General features: G+C 45.6%; 2 protein-coding genes across 8 annotated transcripts; both read left to right on the top strand.

Moving 5' to 3' along the window:
* The first annotated feature begins 242 nt into the window (after window positions 1-242).
* Window positions 243-3,701, top strand: alg3 (ALG3 alpha-1,3- mannosyltransferase). The gene is made up of 9 exons (XM_037276671.1): window positions 243-450; window positions 1,220-1,319; window positions 1,399-1,546; window positions 1,621-1,781; window positions 1,882-2,002; window positions 2,073-2,278; window positions 2,428-2,504; window positions 2,618-2,762; window positions 2,825-3,701. Exons 1-9 carry the CDS (start codon window positions 267-269, stop codon window positions 3,006-3,008), a joined length of 1,326 nt encoding a protein of 441 aa, XP_037132566.1. The 5' UTR covers window positions 243-266; the 3' UTR covers window positions 3,009-3,701.
* A 245-nt stretch (window positions 3,702-3,946) lies between these two features.
* On the top strand, window positions 3,947-11,512 carry cc2d1b (coiled-coil and C2 domain containing 1B). Of its 7 annotated transcripts, none has more exons than XM_037275901.1 (26): window positions 3,947-4,051; window positions 4,307-4,412; window positions 4,490-4,643; window positions 4,746-4,849; window positions 4,936-5,028; window positions 5,198-5,344; window positions 5,412-5,822; window positions 5,886-5,916; window positions 6,005-6,123; window positions 6,403-6,475; window positions 6,724-6,792; window positions 6,857-6,984; window positions 7,068-7,140; window positions 7,223-7,356; window positions 7,546-7,648; window positions 7,772-7,968; window positions 8,046-8,171; window positions 8,237-8,295; window positions 8,362-8,478; window positions 8,595-8,668; window positions 8,746-8,804; window positions 8,881-8,932; window positions 8,995-9,094; window positions 9,545-9,635; window positions 9,767-9,889; window positions 9,962-11,512. In XM_037275901.1, exons 2-26 carry the CDS (start codon window positions 4,350-4,352, stop codon window positions 9,971-9,973), a joined length of 2,712 nt encoding a protein of 903 aa, XP_037131796.1. In that variant the 5' UTR covers window positions 3,947-4,051; window positions 4,307-4,349; the 3' UTR covers window positions 9,974-11,512. The 7 variants fall into 7 exon arrangements, with proteins under 7 accessions (XP_037131796.1, XP_037131795.1, XP_037131793.1 ...); XM_037275900.1 differs by having other exon boundaries at window positions 5,865-5,916; XM_037275898.1 differs by having other exon boundaries at window positions 4,936-5,001; window positions 5,412-5,916.
* Window positions 11,513-11,532: the final 20 nt, after the last annotated feature.

The following is an 11,532-nucleotide window of genomic DNA, read 5'->3' as shown; positions in this document are numbered from 1 at the left end:
AATGTGGTTAGCATTCCTGACTCTATAAAACATACTCAAAGGTATCCAAACGTGCAAAATAAACTCCTGCAAAAATATCACCAATATGTGAGTTAGTATAAACATATGCGTCATTTTAAACTCTAGAAAGATGAATGAAAAGGAACAAATAACATCCTGTAGCTCGCGTCTACTCCCCTTGACGTGACACAGATGGAACCATGACGTCACTGTTGAAGCAAGTCTGCACATGCGCAGTTCGTGTCAACTCTGCAGCTAGCTTAGCAATGGCTGGTGGAGTAGGGAGGAAAAAGCCCCCCGGCTCCCCGTCTCCTGTGTGGAGGACGCTTCAAACGCTTTGGCAGGAAAAGCATTTAGTCCTCTTCAAGACCGAATATACCTTCTTAGTGGTGTCCGTCTTGTGGTTCTTAGAAATCGGGATTAATGTGTGGGTCATTCAGAAAGTGGCATGTAAGTAGCTCGGGGCTAGGTAGCATGCTCTGGCACAGTACCCTCTTAACGGACGTACCTGAATGCTACAAGGCTAGCCTTAGCACGAACGCGTAGCTAACCACCTGTCAAATGGAATTTACAGCCGACGCATGGCATACTAATACTAGCTTGTCAACTTGAAACTTGGATAAACTCTTTTTTAACTGCCAAAAATGCCTCTACTATCGCCGTTTAGAAAGTGTCGTATTTATTTACAGTCCAGTAGTGTTTCCCAACTTTTATTGACCCCAAGGCACATTGAAAAATTTGAAAATAACTGACTTTTTACACCAAGTATCCCCCTCTCCCCCAGAAAAAAACAATTTCAACATTAACACTGCGCAAAAAACCTGCTTGAATAATTACACAAACACATTTTTACATTTTTTTAAAATCTGAGTTTTTTAGGTTCAGCAGCAGGTGCAATTTTTTCTGAAACGTAATAGCAATACATATACACAACAACAAATACTCATGCACATTTAATTAAGTGGTTTTATGTAACACTAGAGGAAGCACTTTGAGAATCAATGAACTACTCTGTTAGGTTTCCAAGCACACGACCAGACAAAACTCTCTCAAGAAATATGGATACATAAGATGCAAGCACATCAGATAAATGGCAAAAAGTTATTTGTGTAAATAAATTTTGGACAGTGATGCTTGTGAAATGTAATGCACACAGAATGCTTTTTTTGATGCGACAAGGACAGTATTTTGCTTAAAAAGTCAAACTGCTGTCTTGCAGACACTGAAATAGACTGGAAGGCTTACATGGATGAAGTGGAGGGAGTCATCAATGGCACCTATGACTACACCGAGCTTAAAGGAGACACCGGCCCCTTAGTGTAAGTCCTACCGGGCTGCTTCGAGTGATCCATGTATAAAACAACGCAGAATTGAAGTCGTGCTTTATTGTTGTTGCAGGTACCCGGCCGGCTTTGTGTACATCTTCACAGTTCTTTACTACATCACCGGCTCTGGGGCGAACATCCGCCTGGGCCAATATGTTTTTGCTGTGTTCTACCTCATCACGCTGCTTCTGGTTTTCAGAATATACTGCCGTACCAAAAAGGTACTGAGTATTTTGGACTCGAATTTCATTATTGGCCAAAATGTTGCTTAATTTCAATTCTCATCTTGTCCCAGGTTCCTCCCTATGTGTTCTTCTTCATGTGCTGCGCCTCCTATCGGATCCACTCCATCTTCGTGCTGCGTTTGTTCAACGATCCGGTGGCCATGATGCTGCTGTTTGCGGCTGTGAACCTTTTCATCGATGGACGCTGGTCTCTGGGCTGTGGCATTTACAGGCAAGTCAAAGCTGATTCCATGCATTTCCTTGTATGTTGCCAACCTGTGAAATGAGGGCTGTTTTCAATTTACAGGCCAGTCTTCCTCTCTTTCTGACAGTTTAGCAGTGTCTGTGAAAATGAACGTGCTCCTGTTTGCCCCGGGACTACTTTTCCTCCTGCTGTCTGAGTTTGGTTTAATCAAGACAATCCCAAAACTTGGTCTATGTGCAGCCATACAGGTAAATAATGTACATTGCTGCTCATAATTGCATTTTCTCAAGGGGATTTCTAACAAGTGCTATTTTACAGCTTTTGTTGGGTCTGCCTTTCCTCCTGGAGAATCCCGTCGGCTACTTGACTCGAGCTTTCGACTTGGGGCGTCAGTTTATGTTCAAGTGGACCGTCAACTGGCGCTTCCTGCCCGAGTGGCTCTTTTTGAACCGTTCCTTCCACTTCCTCCTACTGGCAGCTCACCTGCTGAGCCTGCTGCTCTTTGCCCTCCGCCGCTGGAAGAGGTGAGCCAAGTTTATTGTTCAAATAAAATGTGTGTGGTGGTGGGGTTCTCGCAGAGGTTAGGACTCAAATTTAGGTTACTTTTTATAATAAGTACCTCTGGTCTTTACTTATCAAGTGTTAAAAAGTGTCGTGATGTATTTTTTCTAAGATCTGGAGAAAGCCCCCTGGAACTCTTAAAGAATCCTGGCAAAAGGAAAGTCCCAGCTCAGAAGAACACCGTCAACCATATCCTTCATGTGCAGGAGTCTGAGTAGTTTGCAACTCCACGCCTTTTCTCAATATGTCCCTCAGTGGAAAAGATTTCCCAAGTGTTCTGTCTGACCTTAACTGCCAATCACAAATCGTGCTCGTCCTGTTTACCTCCAACTTCATAGGCATGTGCTTCAGTCGATCATTGCATTACCAGTTCTACGTTTGGTACTTCCACACGTTGCCCTTCCTGCTGTGGAGTGGAGGAGTTAAAAAGATGGCTCATCTGCTCAGGTAAGATGACAAATAATTCAACATGGCAGAATTCAAATGATAAGATGTAACACTGCCTTTAGGGTCCTCATCTTGGGTCTCGTTGAGCTTTCGTGGAACACCTACCCTTCGACTTGCAGCAGCTCCATAGCCCTTCACGTGTGCCACGTCGTCATTCTCCTCTGTCTGTGGCTGGCCCCGCCGGCCCTTCCCTCAGCCCCAACTCGAACGCACGCAAAAGGACCCACGAAAGACAAATGCCAATGAGGAAAAGTACAAGTGGAGGTGTGTGTGTGTGTGTGTGTGTGTGTTTCATTGCATCCTCTCTTTGAGCCTCATGACTCCCTCGCAGAGAGAAGGAGCCATTGTTTACCTCTTGTGCTAAACATGACGATGGCTAATGTGGTACTTTTGGACAAGTACCCACATCATGTAGTTGTTTGCAGGGATGAAGAGAGGAAAATACAGATTCTCAGGTTTTAATTTGAATTTACCACAGAGAGGGGTTTGAAACAATTTGTCACAAACGTTTGGTCCCATCACTATACCACATTGGTTGTTAATATGATTTAAAAAAGTTTGGGAGAATACATCACGTGAAATATTAAGAAAACGTCATATCATTACTTTGTAGTGACGCGATTCAGCAAATGATGCAATTATATCTTAATCACGCAATTACAAAGAAACTAAACTAAAATACTTCCATGGGATTGTGAGTCACAAATGTGTCAGATTGGCTCTTATTTGATAACATTGCATCATGCTTCTTATTCTGATATCTAAATTTGTGGGTTTATATTTTCTCTACACATGATGTTACAGTTTCAGTAGATGAGGCTGGAGACAATCGTAGCTAATGTGATCTGGTGATGTAATAATGAGTCTCAACACTCATCTGGACCCAAGGAGCTTTCACTGTAAATGTGACATTTTATAATAAATAATACTTACACCACCGGGCTTGGTACATTTCTTTTGTGGTGGATTTGCATACATTTTAAAAGTGTGTGTAAAAAATGCCTATTGAGATGTGTCTCAATTAGACAAACGAAGTTGGCACTCAGTCATCTTATTTTATTTCGTCTGGATCAGTTTCCTCTGAGGAGATTAGAGATAAAATCAAGTCAGACGGTCCAAGTGGTCCCCATCTGCGCTTCTGACCTGTAAAATGTGCAATAAGGGTAACGACCTGATGGGGGCAGCAGTGATCCACAGTCCCACCTAGCTTGTCACGCTCGAGACGATGAAGAAGAACAAGTTCTTCTAGGAAGAAAAGTACAGTTACTAATAATATGGTGGACGAGCAGGTAAAGCACACAATTCGACAGGTTTTGGTATTGGTTATTCTTGCTAAACCGGTGTTCTTTTTAGTCGGTTCATGAATTCACTTGTAAGTTAGTACGTAAGCTAACGGCTTGCCACAGGGCTAACGTCACCACTCAGTGTTTGCGTGTTCGAGGAGAGGCACCTGACAGCCGCTCACATGATTTTAATTGTAAAAGAGCAAAGCTGGGTTGAAGGAAGACTACTTCACTCACACGTTCACTCGTTGTGTCTTTTAGTTTGTTTCCGCGGTATATCGTTGACGAGCAACTTTCAACGAACATGTTCGGCAAGAAGAGGAGAGAGCCCCTCCCCAAAGGCAGGGGCGCCGCCGCTGCCAAGCAGGTAACAACAACAAGAGTGACGCAAAGACCCTGTTATAAAAAGAAAAACTCAAGTCCGGCTTTTCCTCTGCTGCTTAGATGGGCCTGTTTGTAGATATGGACCCCGAGGACATGATGACGATGGGGGCCGATGAGGGTTTGGACGACCCGGACTTGGAGGCTGAGCTGGCTGCCATCACTGGAGGCAAAGCGGCCTCGGGTCCTGGGGGAAAAGCCAAGCACAAGGGAAGGAGTGAGTTACACGACGCAATACATCAGGGAGTTTTGAACCTGGGCCTTCAATGGGGACTGTTGTGTGATTTGTGAATAATTCTTCACATGGTTTGGGTAACAGGCCCGCTTCCCATGGAGGACATCGCCAAAATGGCAGATGAGTGTATGCGAGATGTTGACGAGGATGAAGATGATGACAATCTAGAGGATGATGAAGACCTCCTGGTTTGCTCTTTTTCTTTTGATGTGGCTTAGGTTGTTGTGTTTTCTTCTCATTGGCTGCTTTGTCTGGGTTTTTTTTCTCCTGCTAGGCGGAGCTACAGGAAGTGGTGGGCGACGAAGGCGAGCAGCCCCGAGGTGTTTCTTCTTCATCTGCGGTAACTATCGTTGAACCTTCCTCACAGGTCCACACTGTTGACGTGACTTTGAAAAGATTTCATTTAACCATTCAGCCATTTTAGGTACAGTTGTACTTCGATTTATGAGTGACTACTTGATAAATACTTTTTCTATGAGTTTGAAACGTGTCAAATTAGGCACCTATGACAAACTTTGATCTGCTTATGTTGACAGGAAAAGAGCCTGTCTGTTGTGGCAGCTGTGCCTGGCAGTGTGCAGCACACATTAGAAGAGCGGCTCGCCATGTACAAGACGGCACTGCACAATGCCAAGACGGCGGGCGAGGGCGCCAAATCCCGCCGGATCGAGCGTGGGCTAAAGGTGTGACTCATCTTGCATCATATATTCTGTTTTCGTATATTGTGACAGTAATGTCTCATATTTTCAGACGATGGAGTCCATGCTGACTGCTGTCAAGAAAGGCCGCCAAGTGAGCGAGGCGGAGATTCCTCCACCGGTCTCCACGGGAACTAAGAGCGCCACGCCAAGTGCCGCCCCTAGTGTAACCCCAGCTCTGCCCTCACCTCCTGAAATCATCGCGCCTGATGGCGAAGAGGAGGAACTGCACTCATCTGCCTCCATGCTAGCACTCGCTGATGAGCCATCACAGGAGCAGGCGGATTCGGCGCAGGCCCATCCGTCAGAGGAGCAGGCCCATCCGTCAGAGGAGCAGGCCCATCCGTCACAGGAACAAGCCCATACTTCACGGGAGCAAGCCCATACTTCACAAGAGCAGGCGGATCCTTCACAGGAGCAGGCGGATCCTTCACAGGAGCAGGCGGATCCTTCACAGGAGCAGGCGGAGCCTTCACAGGAGCAGGCGGAGCCTTCACAGGAGCAGGCGGAGCCTTCACAGGAGCAGGCAGACATCTCGCCAACCGCTAATAGGAATGGTCAGTCAATTCAAGTAAACAAAGCAGTTGCAACTAGCATCAAAATGACCACACATGAAGGAAAACCAGCTTTTCATTGCTGTTGCAGCAAATGAGCGTGTGGCAACGCTGTTGGTGCAAAGGCAGCGAGAGTACAAAATGGCTGCTTTGGCAGCCAAGAAGGCAGGAGAGGCGGAGCGAGCCATGGTTTACTTCAGGACCAGCAAGGTACATACAAATAACACACATGGGCGGTTGAATGAATCCGATGAGCATGATGCACATTGTTGTTGTTACCTCCACTATGGCAAGATGTTTTGATTGTTAAAAACACAGAGTTGAAACATCATGGTAAGGGAATTCCACATCAGTTTTTTATGTCCTTATCACCTCATTTGAAAAGACAAACATTGACTTACCTCAAATCAAAAGTCCTGACGAGGGCTTGCTAAGTCTCTAATAATATAGGCGCCAAAACAAACATCCTTTTTGCCCATTTTCATGCAGAAGTTCGATTCCGTGATCGAGGCCTTGAAACAAGGACAAGCTGTCGACCTGAGCGGCCTGCCTCCTCCTCCAGGTTGGTTTTCGCATTGTTAAAATTGTTTTTATTGAACTCTTTTAATGCTGGCCATTTTGAAAAAAAGAGAACTTCTTGAGTGCATTTTGACTTTCAACGCTCCCGGAAAAATGTGTGTTATGACGATGGAAACAGAAACTGCCAAGTTTGTTTCTACCTTATTACGTTTTCAGCAATCGACTAATCGCAAATTTTACATGACTTCAGTTGAAGAAACATTTGTTTTCCTGCTTTCTTGTATTCACAAGGCACAAGTGGCAGCGCAACGCCAGTCAAGCAAAACAGTCAAGTACCCGGACCGGCTGCAGAAGCTCCAGGTGCCTCGGTAACATTTCATTAATACAAATTGTCCGAACTGACTGTTGTCGTCCCGCTCATTAGCCCTGTCGGCTCCTGGGAATGTACTGGAGGCGCTGGAGCAGAGGCGAGCCAAGTACATCGAGGCGTCGGCTCAAGCCAAAGCCGGCGGGGACGAGCGCAAGGCCCGCATGCACGACCGTATCGCTAAGGTGCAAATGACAAAAGTGTGCTTCTCTGCCTGTTAACATCAATTCACATACGCTAACCGTAAGCTTACTCGACCGGTCGCCAGCAATACCAGAGCGCCATCCGATCTCACAAAGCGGGAAAAGCGGTCAACTTTGATGAGCTTCCCGTTCCCCCAGGTGACGTTCTCGAGTGATTTGTCGTTTTGCAACATTCAGGAAATAATGAAGGGAGGGTTTATTTTGTTTGTTTTTCCAACAGGCTTTCCTCCCATTCCGGGCCAGAAGGCCACGACGACCGAGCAAGGCGTGGTCGCTGCCCTGGAGGCTGCCTCAAAGCTCTCAACTACCGATGATGCAAGTGCAGATGAGGAAGAAGAGGAAAATGAGGTGGAGGTGGGGTGGTTGTTGTTTTTTTTAACACAGAAAGATATTGATGCAACTGTGCGCCCTAACACTGGTTTCTTCTTTTGAAAGAAATTAGCTCTCTCTGTTTGAGTGTTCTCATTTCGAGCTCAGTTCTAACACTGCAATTTTGCAGCATCACTGCGTGAAAGAGGCTAACGTTTGAAGTTTCCTTTGCAGCCAAAGAAGACCACACTAAGCGTCCCGGCTGCGTCACGAGGTCGCAGAAGATCTCCGTCTGTTTCGCCCGAGAGAACATCCGCCAGAGATCTCTCAGCTGCAGGTTAGTCCTGCTGTCACAGCTGTTGAAAAATTCCACTTCTGTCTCCCGCTTTGTCTACTTCTTTACTTGATCGGTTTCTTCTTCCACAACCACACCTACTCGTACTACGTCTTCAACTTCTAGGACTACCTCTCCTTGGTTCTGCAGCGGCACAGCAGCTGGCATTCCTCGAGGGCCGCCGCAAGCAGTACATGAAGGCAGCGCTTCACGCCAAGCAAAAGAACGATATGGAGCAGGCCAAGAGCTTCCTGCGCATCGCCAAGGGTCTCGAGGTCATGGTGGAGGCGGCGCGCAGCGGAAAAGCTGTGGACATCAGTGCGGTAAGAAGCGACGAATAATAACGCCAGTATGGATGGACCCGTGATATAAATGTCTGAACGGGGGTGTTGGCTGCCAGGTGCCCTCGCCCCCCGGTGACGAGGATGAGGACTTTGTCCTAGTGCACCACAGCGACGTGGGGCTTTCGAAGAAGGCGGAGCAGCTCTACGCGCAGTTGGCCAAGATCCTAAAAGAGCAACGCGAGGTATCCACGTATGACCGACCCTTCTTTTTGCCATTGTTCTGTATGGCTCTTGTGTCTCCTGTTAGAAATGTTTGACTCACTCCAAGCAATTCACCCACATGGGAAACATTACGGAGACCACCAAGTAAGGAATAATAATCCAAATACGCGTGGTGCATCCACTGGATAAACGCGTCTGCATCTCTGTCAGGTTTGAGAAGATGGCGGAGTCGTGTAAGAAGAGTATTGAGTTCCTCAAGATGTCTCAAGCCAAGGGGCTGCCTCCCCCTAAACATCATTTTGAGGACCGAACCTTCCACACAGTTAGGTGAGCAAACATCACACTGCTAAATACTAATAACAGCTGCTACATATTGATAGTTGACCATTTTTAGTAGCTGCGCAGTTTGACAGCTACTACATTTGCTGCTGCATTTTTCACAGGATGTTCCCAGATCTCAGCAGCACTGAGATGGTGGTGGTTATTGTGAAAGGGATGAATCTTCCTGCACCCAGTGGTATGCATGCTCACACACGCACACACACACACATCGAGGCTCTTGATGAAAGCGCATGACACTTCTCTCCTCCGCAGGCATCCAATCAAACGACCTTGACGCTTACATCAAGTTCGACTTCCCCTACCCTAGCACGGTGAGCCATCCCAGAGCTTCATTATCTCCTCTTTGATACAGTCTTCTCACTGCTCACATTGGTTCATTGCTTCCAGGAGCAACCACAGAGACACAAAACCAACGTCATAAAGAACAGCAACTGTCCAGGTTAGACTCCTCGCAAGTGATGATCCCTCCCCTACATTACTCACACCTTTGTCTTGGACCAGAGTACAACCAGAGCTTCAGCCTGTCAATCAATCGCAACCACCGCGGCTTCAGGAGGGTAGTGACATCCAAAGGCCTCAAACTGGAGCTGCTGCACAAAGGGTGAGTCTTTTGCGGAGAACCCAATTTAACCTTACCGTTTTCACACACAAATATAGACTTTCCAAATAGGCAGCAACTTCTCCACACAGATTTGTCAGAACAACAAAATAGACCATTTTGTAACATCCATCCATCCATCCATTTCCTGTACCGCTTAGGGACAGACAATTAATATACATTGTGAAATGGAGCAATTTGACCATATTTAGACACAAGACGTTTTCCACATATGACAGGAAGTGGAAGCCTACCAAAGTAAAAGCAGTAACAACTGAAACCTATGACGCAAGAATGCACACACACTAGTCTTGAAGATTCGAAATTGAGGTTCTTATTAAAGGACTGGCAGAAAAACAATCCATAATAAAAATATCACAAGCAGATGTGACAGTGACTGTCTTGTGACGCAGCACTGGTCCCGCTAACATTTCCTGTGCGTGTCATGCAAAGTGGCTTCCTGCGGAGCGACAAGCCCATCGGGACGGCACACGTGAAGCTGGAACAGCTCGAGTCCCAGAGTGAAATCAGGGAAATTGTCGAGGTAAAGCGCCAACATCTTTGTTGTTGTGACAATTGCAGCACCCAACTTGCGAAAATATGTGGGAATTGTTTTTAATTGTGTGTATGTGTGGCGGGGGTGCATGTCTCTTTTAATGGCCTCTTTCCCGGTAGGTGATGGATGGCCGCAAGCCTACTGGCGGTCGCGTGGAAGTCCGCGTCCGCCTCCGGGAGCCTCTGAACGGGCAGGACACGCAGGCGAGCACTGTGCGCTGGCTGGTGGTGGAGCAGTCGCTGGTAACGCACTCATCACACCGCCACACGTTTGCATCGTCACCGCTTCTCATCGTCTCTCTTTGTCTCTCAAAGCTTCTCGTCTAGACATTCGAGACCGGACTAAGTACTCCACCACGGATGCTACGCTACTTAGCAAGACCACGCTTCGTGGATGCGCAGGTGGAAGGCGACCAGTCGTACTCAGGAGGCATTTTCTCCCTCTGTCCTTCAGACCTCTTTGAAACTATTTGCACAATAGCAAGGCACTCAGCTGCTTGACAAGGTCAGTCATAAGGCATTTAGCGACATCTGCTGGCTGAGCGTGTGACTTCATCTCACAGTAAAGGCTAAAAGATCAAGTGGCGTCTATGCACTAATATACCAAAGTAATCCATGTTGCTGTACACGAAATCTTAAGCTATCAGCCAGGGCTCCGCGTAATAGATTAGCACGCAGCATTTGTTAACATACAAACAATAATAAGTAAGAAACCTTCGACAAATATTTGGAAAGAAATGCTCGTAAAATCTGTCAAAAGTGGGAAATAATTGTTAATTTTTTGAAAACAATTAAAAACAACAAATCCATTTGACAAGAAACTTTCTGCGAAAAAAATGTGGCAGAGTTGAAGGATTACTTCAGGGTGTTTTGCTTTTCCTCTGGGTTTTTGTTGTTTTTGGTGAGCGGACCAGCAAAAATTCCGTCAAAAGAAAAACATCACGGGAAATAAACCTGTTTATTTGTTCATATTTAAAATATAAAAATGGCACTGCAAAAAAAACCCGAATTGGGTTCTCGAGGAAGGCCCAAAAGTGGTACAATTTAAAATGATATCAATGAACATGATTAGCATGTAGCTGAGCGTGGTGGCAGGTGAACTTACTTGAACAGTCGCAGCAAAAATAGTCTTTCATTGTGACTAAATTTCTCCAAAATATGTTTACTCTTTGACTTTATGCTGTTTTAGGTACTACAATTGTTTTCTGGGGGAGAACGAATTAAATCTGTTGAAATATCGTTCGCCTAAAATGTCATCTATTGATGACAACAAATTCAACTAGAGTCCAATTGCAAACAGTTTAAGCCAGCACATTGGTGGATTTAATTGATATTGTGACAGTACGTTTAAAAAGTAACTTGGGCAGTTGTGGGATTAGGCTAACAATATGGCACTAATTAATATTACACAATATGAGCAATACAGTAATGACATTTCAAACAATTTCACCAGTAAAAATAGCATGTGTTACATTATCTGTCAGGCCAGGCGTCATCAAGTGGGTTTACTTTGACTTTAGGTTGGTCAACTTCTTTTCATGCTCATGTGCCAGTTAAGCATCCAACAACTGTAGAAGTTACATCCATGTCACACAAAAGAGAATTGTAACTGCCTACCCGCACTATACGCCCCAAAGCGGTGTCAAAGTTGCTGCTAACCACATGCGCCGTTAACCTTTGTGGACAATGCAAGAAGAAGCCATATTGGCAAATGAAGTCTGTCAGGTGTCTGCTGCAAACATCAAAAAGTACGCATGAACATTGCAACGCTCTTCTCACTGTATAGAAATATAAAAGCATGTCAATTTCAGTTTATTTAATAATGGACCATCTTAAAAATCTAAATAAATCGATTTTACTCTGTTCCTCCTGTCTGTTCTTGTATT

This window comes from Syngnathus acus, chromosome 17 (assembly GCF_901709675.1).
Source record: "Syngnathus acus chromosome 17, fSynAcu1.2, whole genome shotgun sequence".
Lineage (NCBI taxonomy): Eukaryota > Metazoa > Chordata > Actinopteri > Syngnathiformes > Syngnathidae > Syngnathus > Syngnathus acus.
This window is presented reverse-complemented; position numbering and strand designations above follow the sequence as displayed.

What these genes read in the sequence shown, in the direction of transcription:
- alg3 (XM_037276671.1), top strand. Translation starts at nt 267, where the DNA reads ATGGCTGGTGGAGTAGGGAGGAAAAAGCCCCCCGGCTCCCCGTCTCCT. An exon ending in GTCTATGTGCAGCCATACAG is followed by an intron (nt 2,003 to 2,072) that starts GTAAATAATGTA and finishes GCTATTTTACAG; the next exon opens with CTTTTGTTGGGTCTGCCTTT. An exon ending in AAGATGGCTCATCTGCTCAG is followed by an intron (nt 2,763 to 2,824) that starts GTAAGATGACAA and finishes CACTGCCTTTAG; the next exon opens with GGTCCTCATCTTGGGTCTCG.
- cc2d1b (XM_037275895.1), top strand. Translation starts at nt 4,350, where the DNA reads ATGTTCGGCAAGAAGAGGAGAGAGCCCCTCCCCAAAGGCAGGGGCGCC. An exon ending in TGCACGACCGTATCGCTAAG is followed by an intron (nt 6,985 to 7,067) that starts GTGCAAATGACA and finishes ACCGGTCGCCAG; the next exon opens with CAATACCAGAGCGCCATCCG. An exon ending in ACTTCCCCTACCCTAGCACG is followed by an intron (nt 8,805 to 8,880) that starts GTGAGCCATCCC and finishes CATTGCTTCCAG; the next exon opens with GAGCAACCACAGAGACACAA.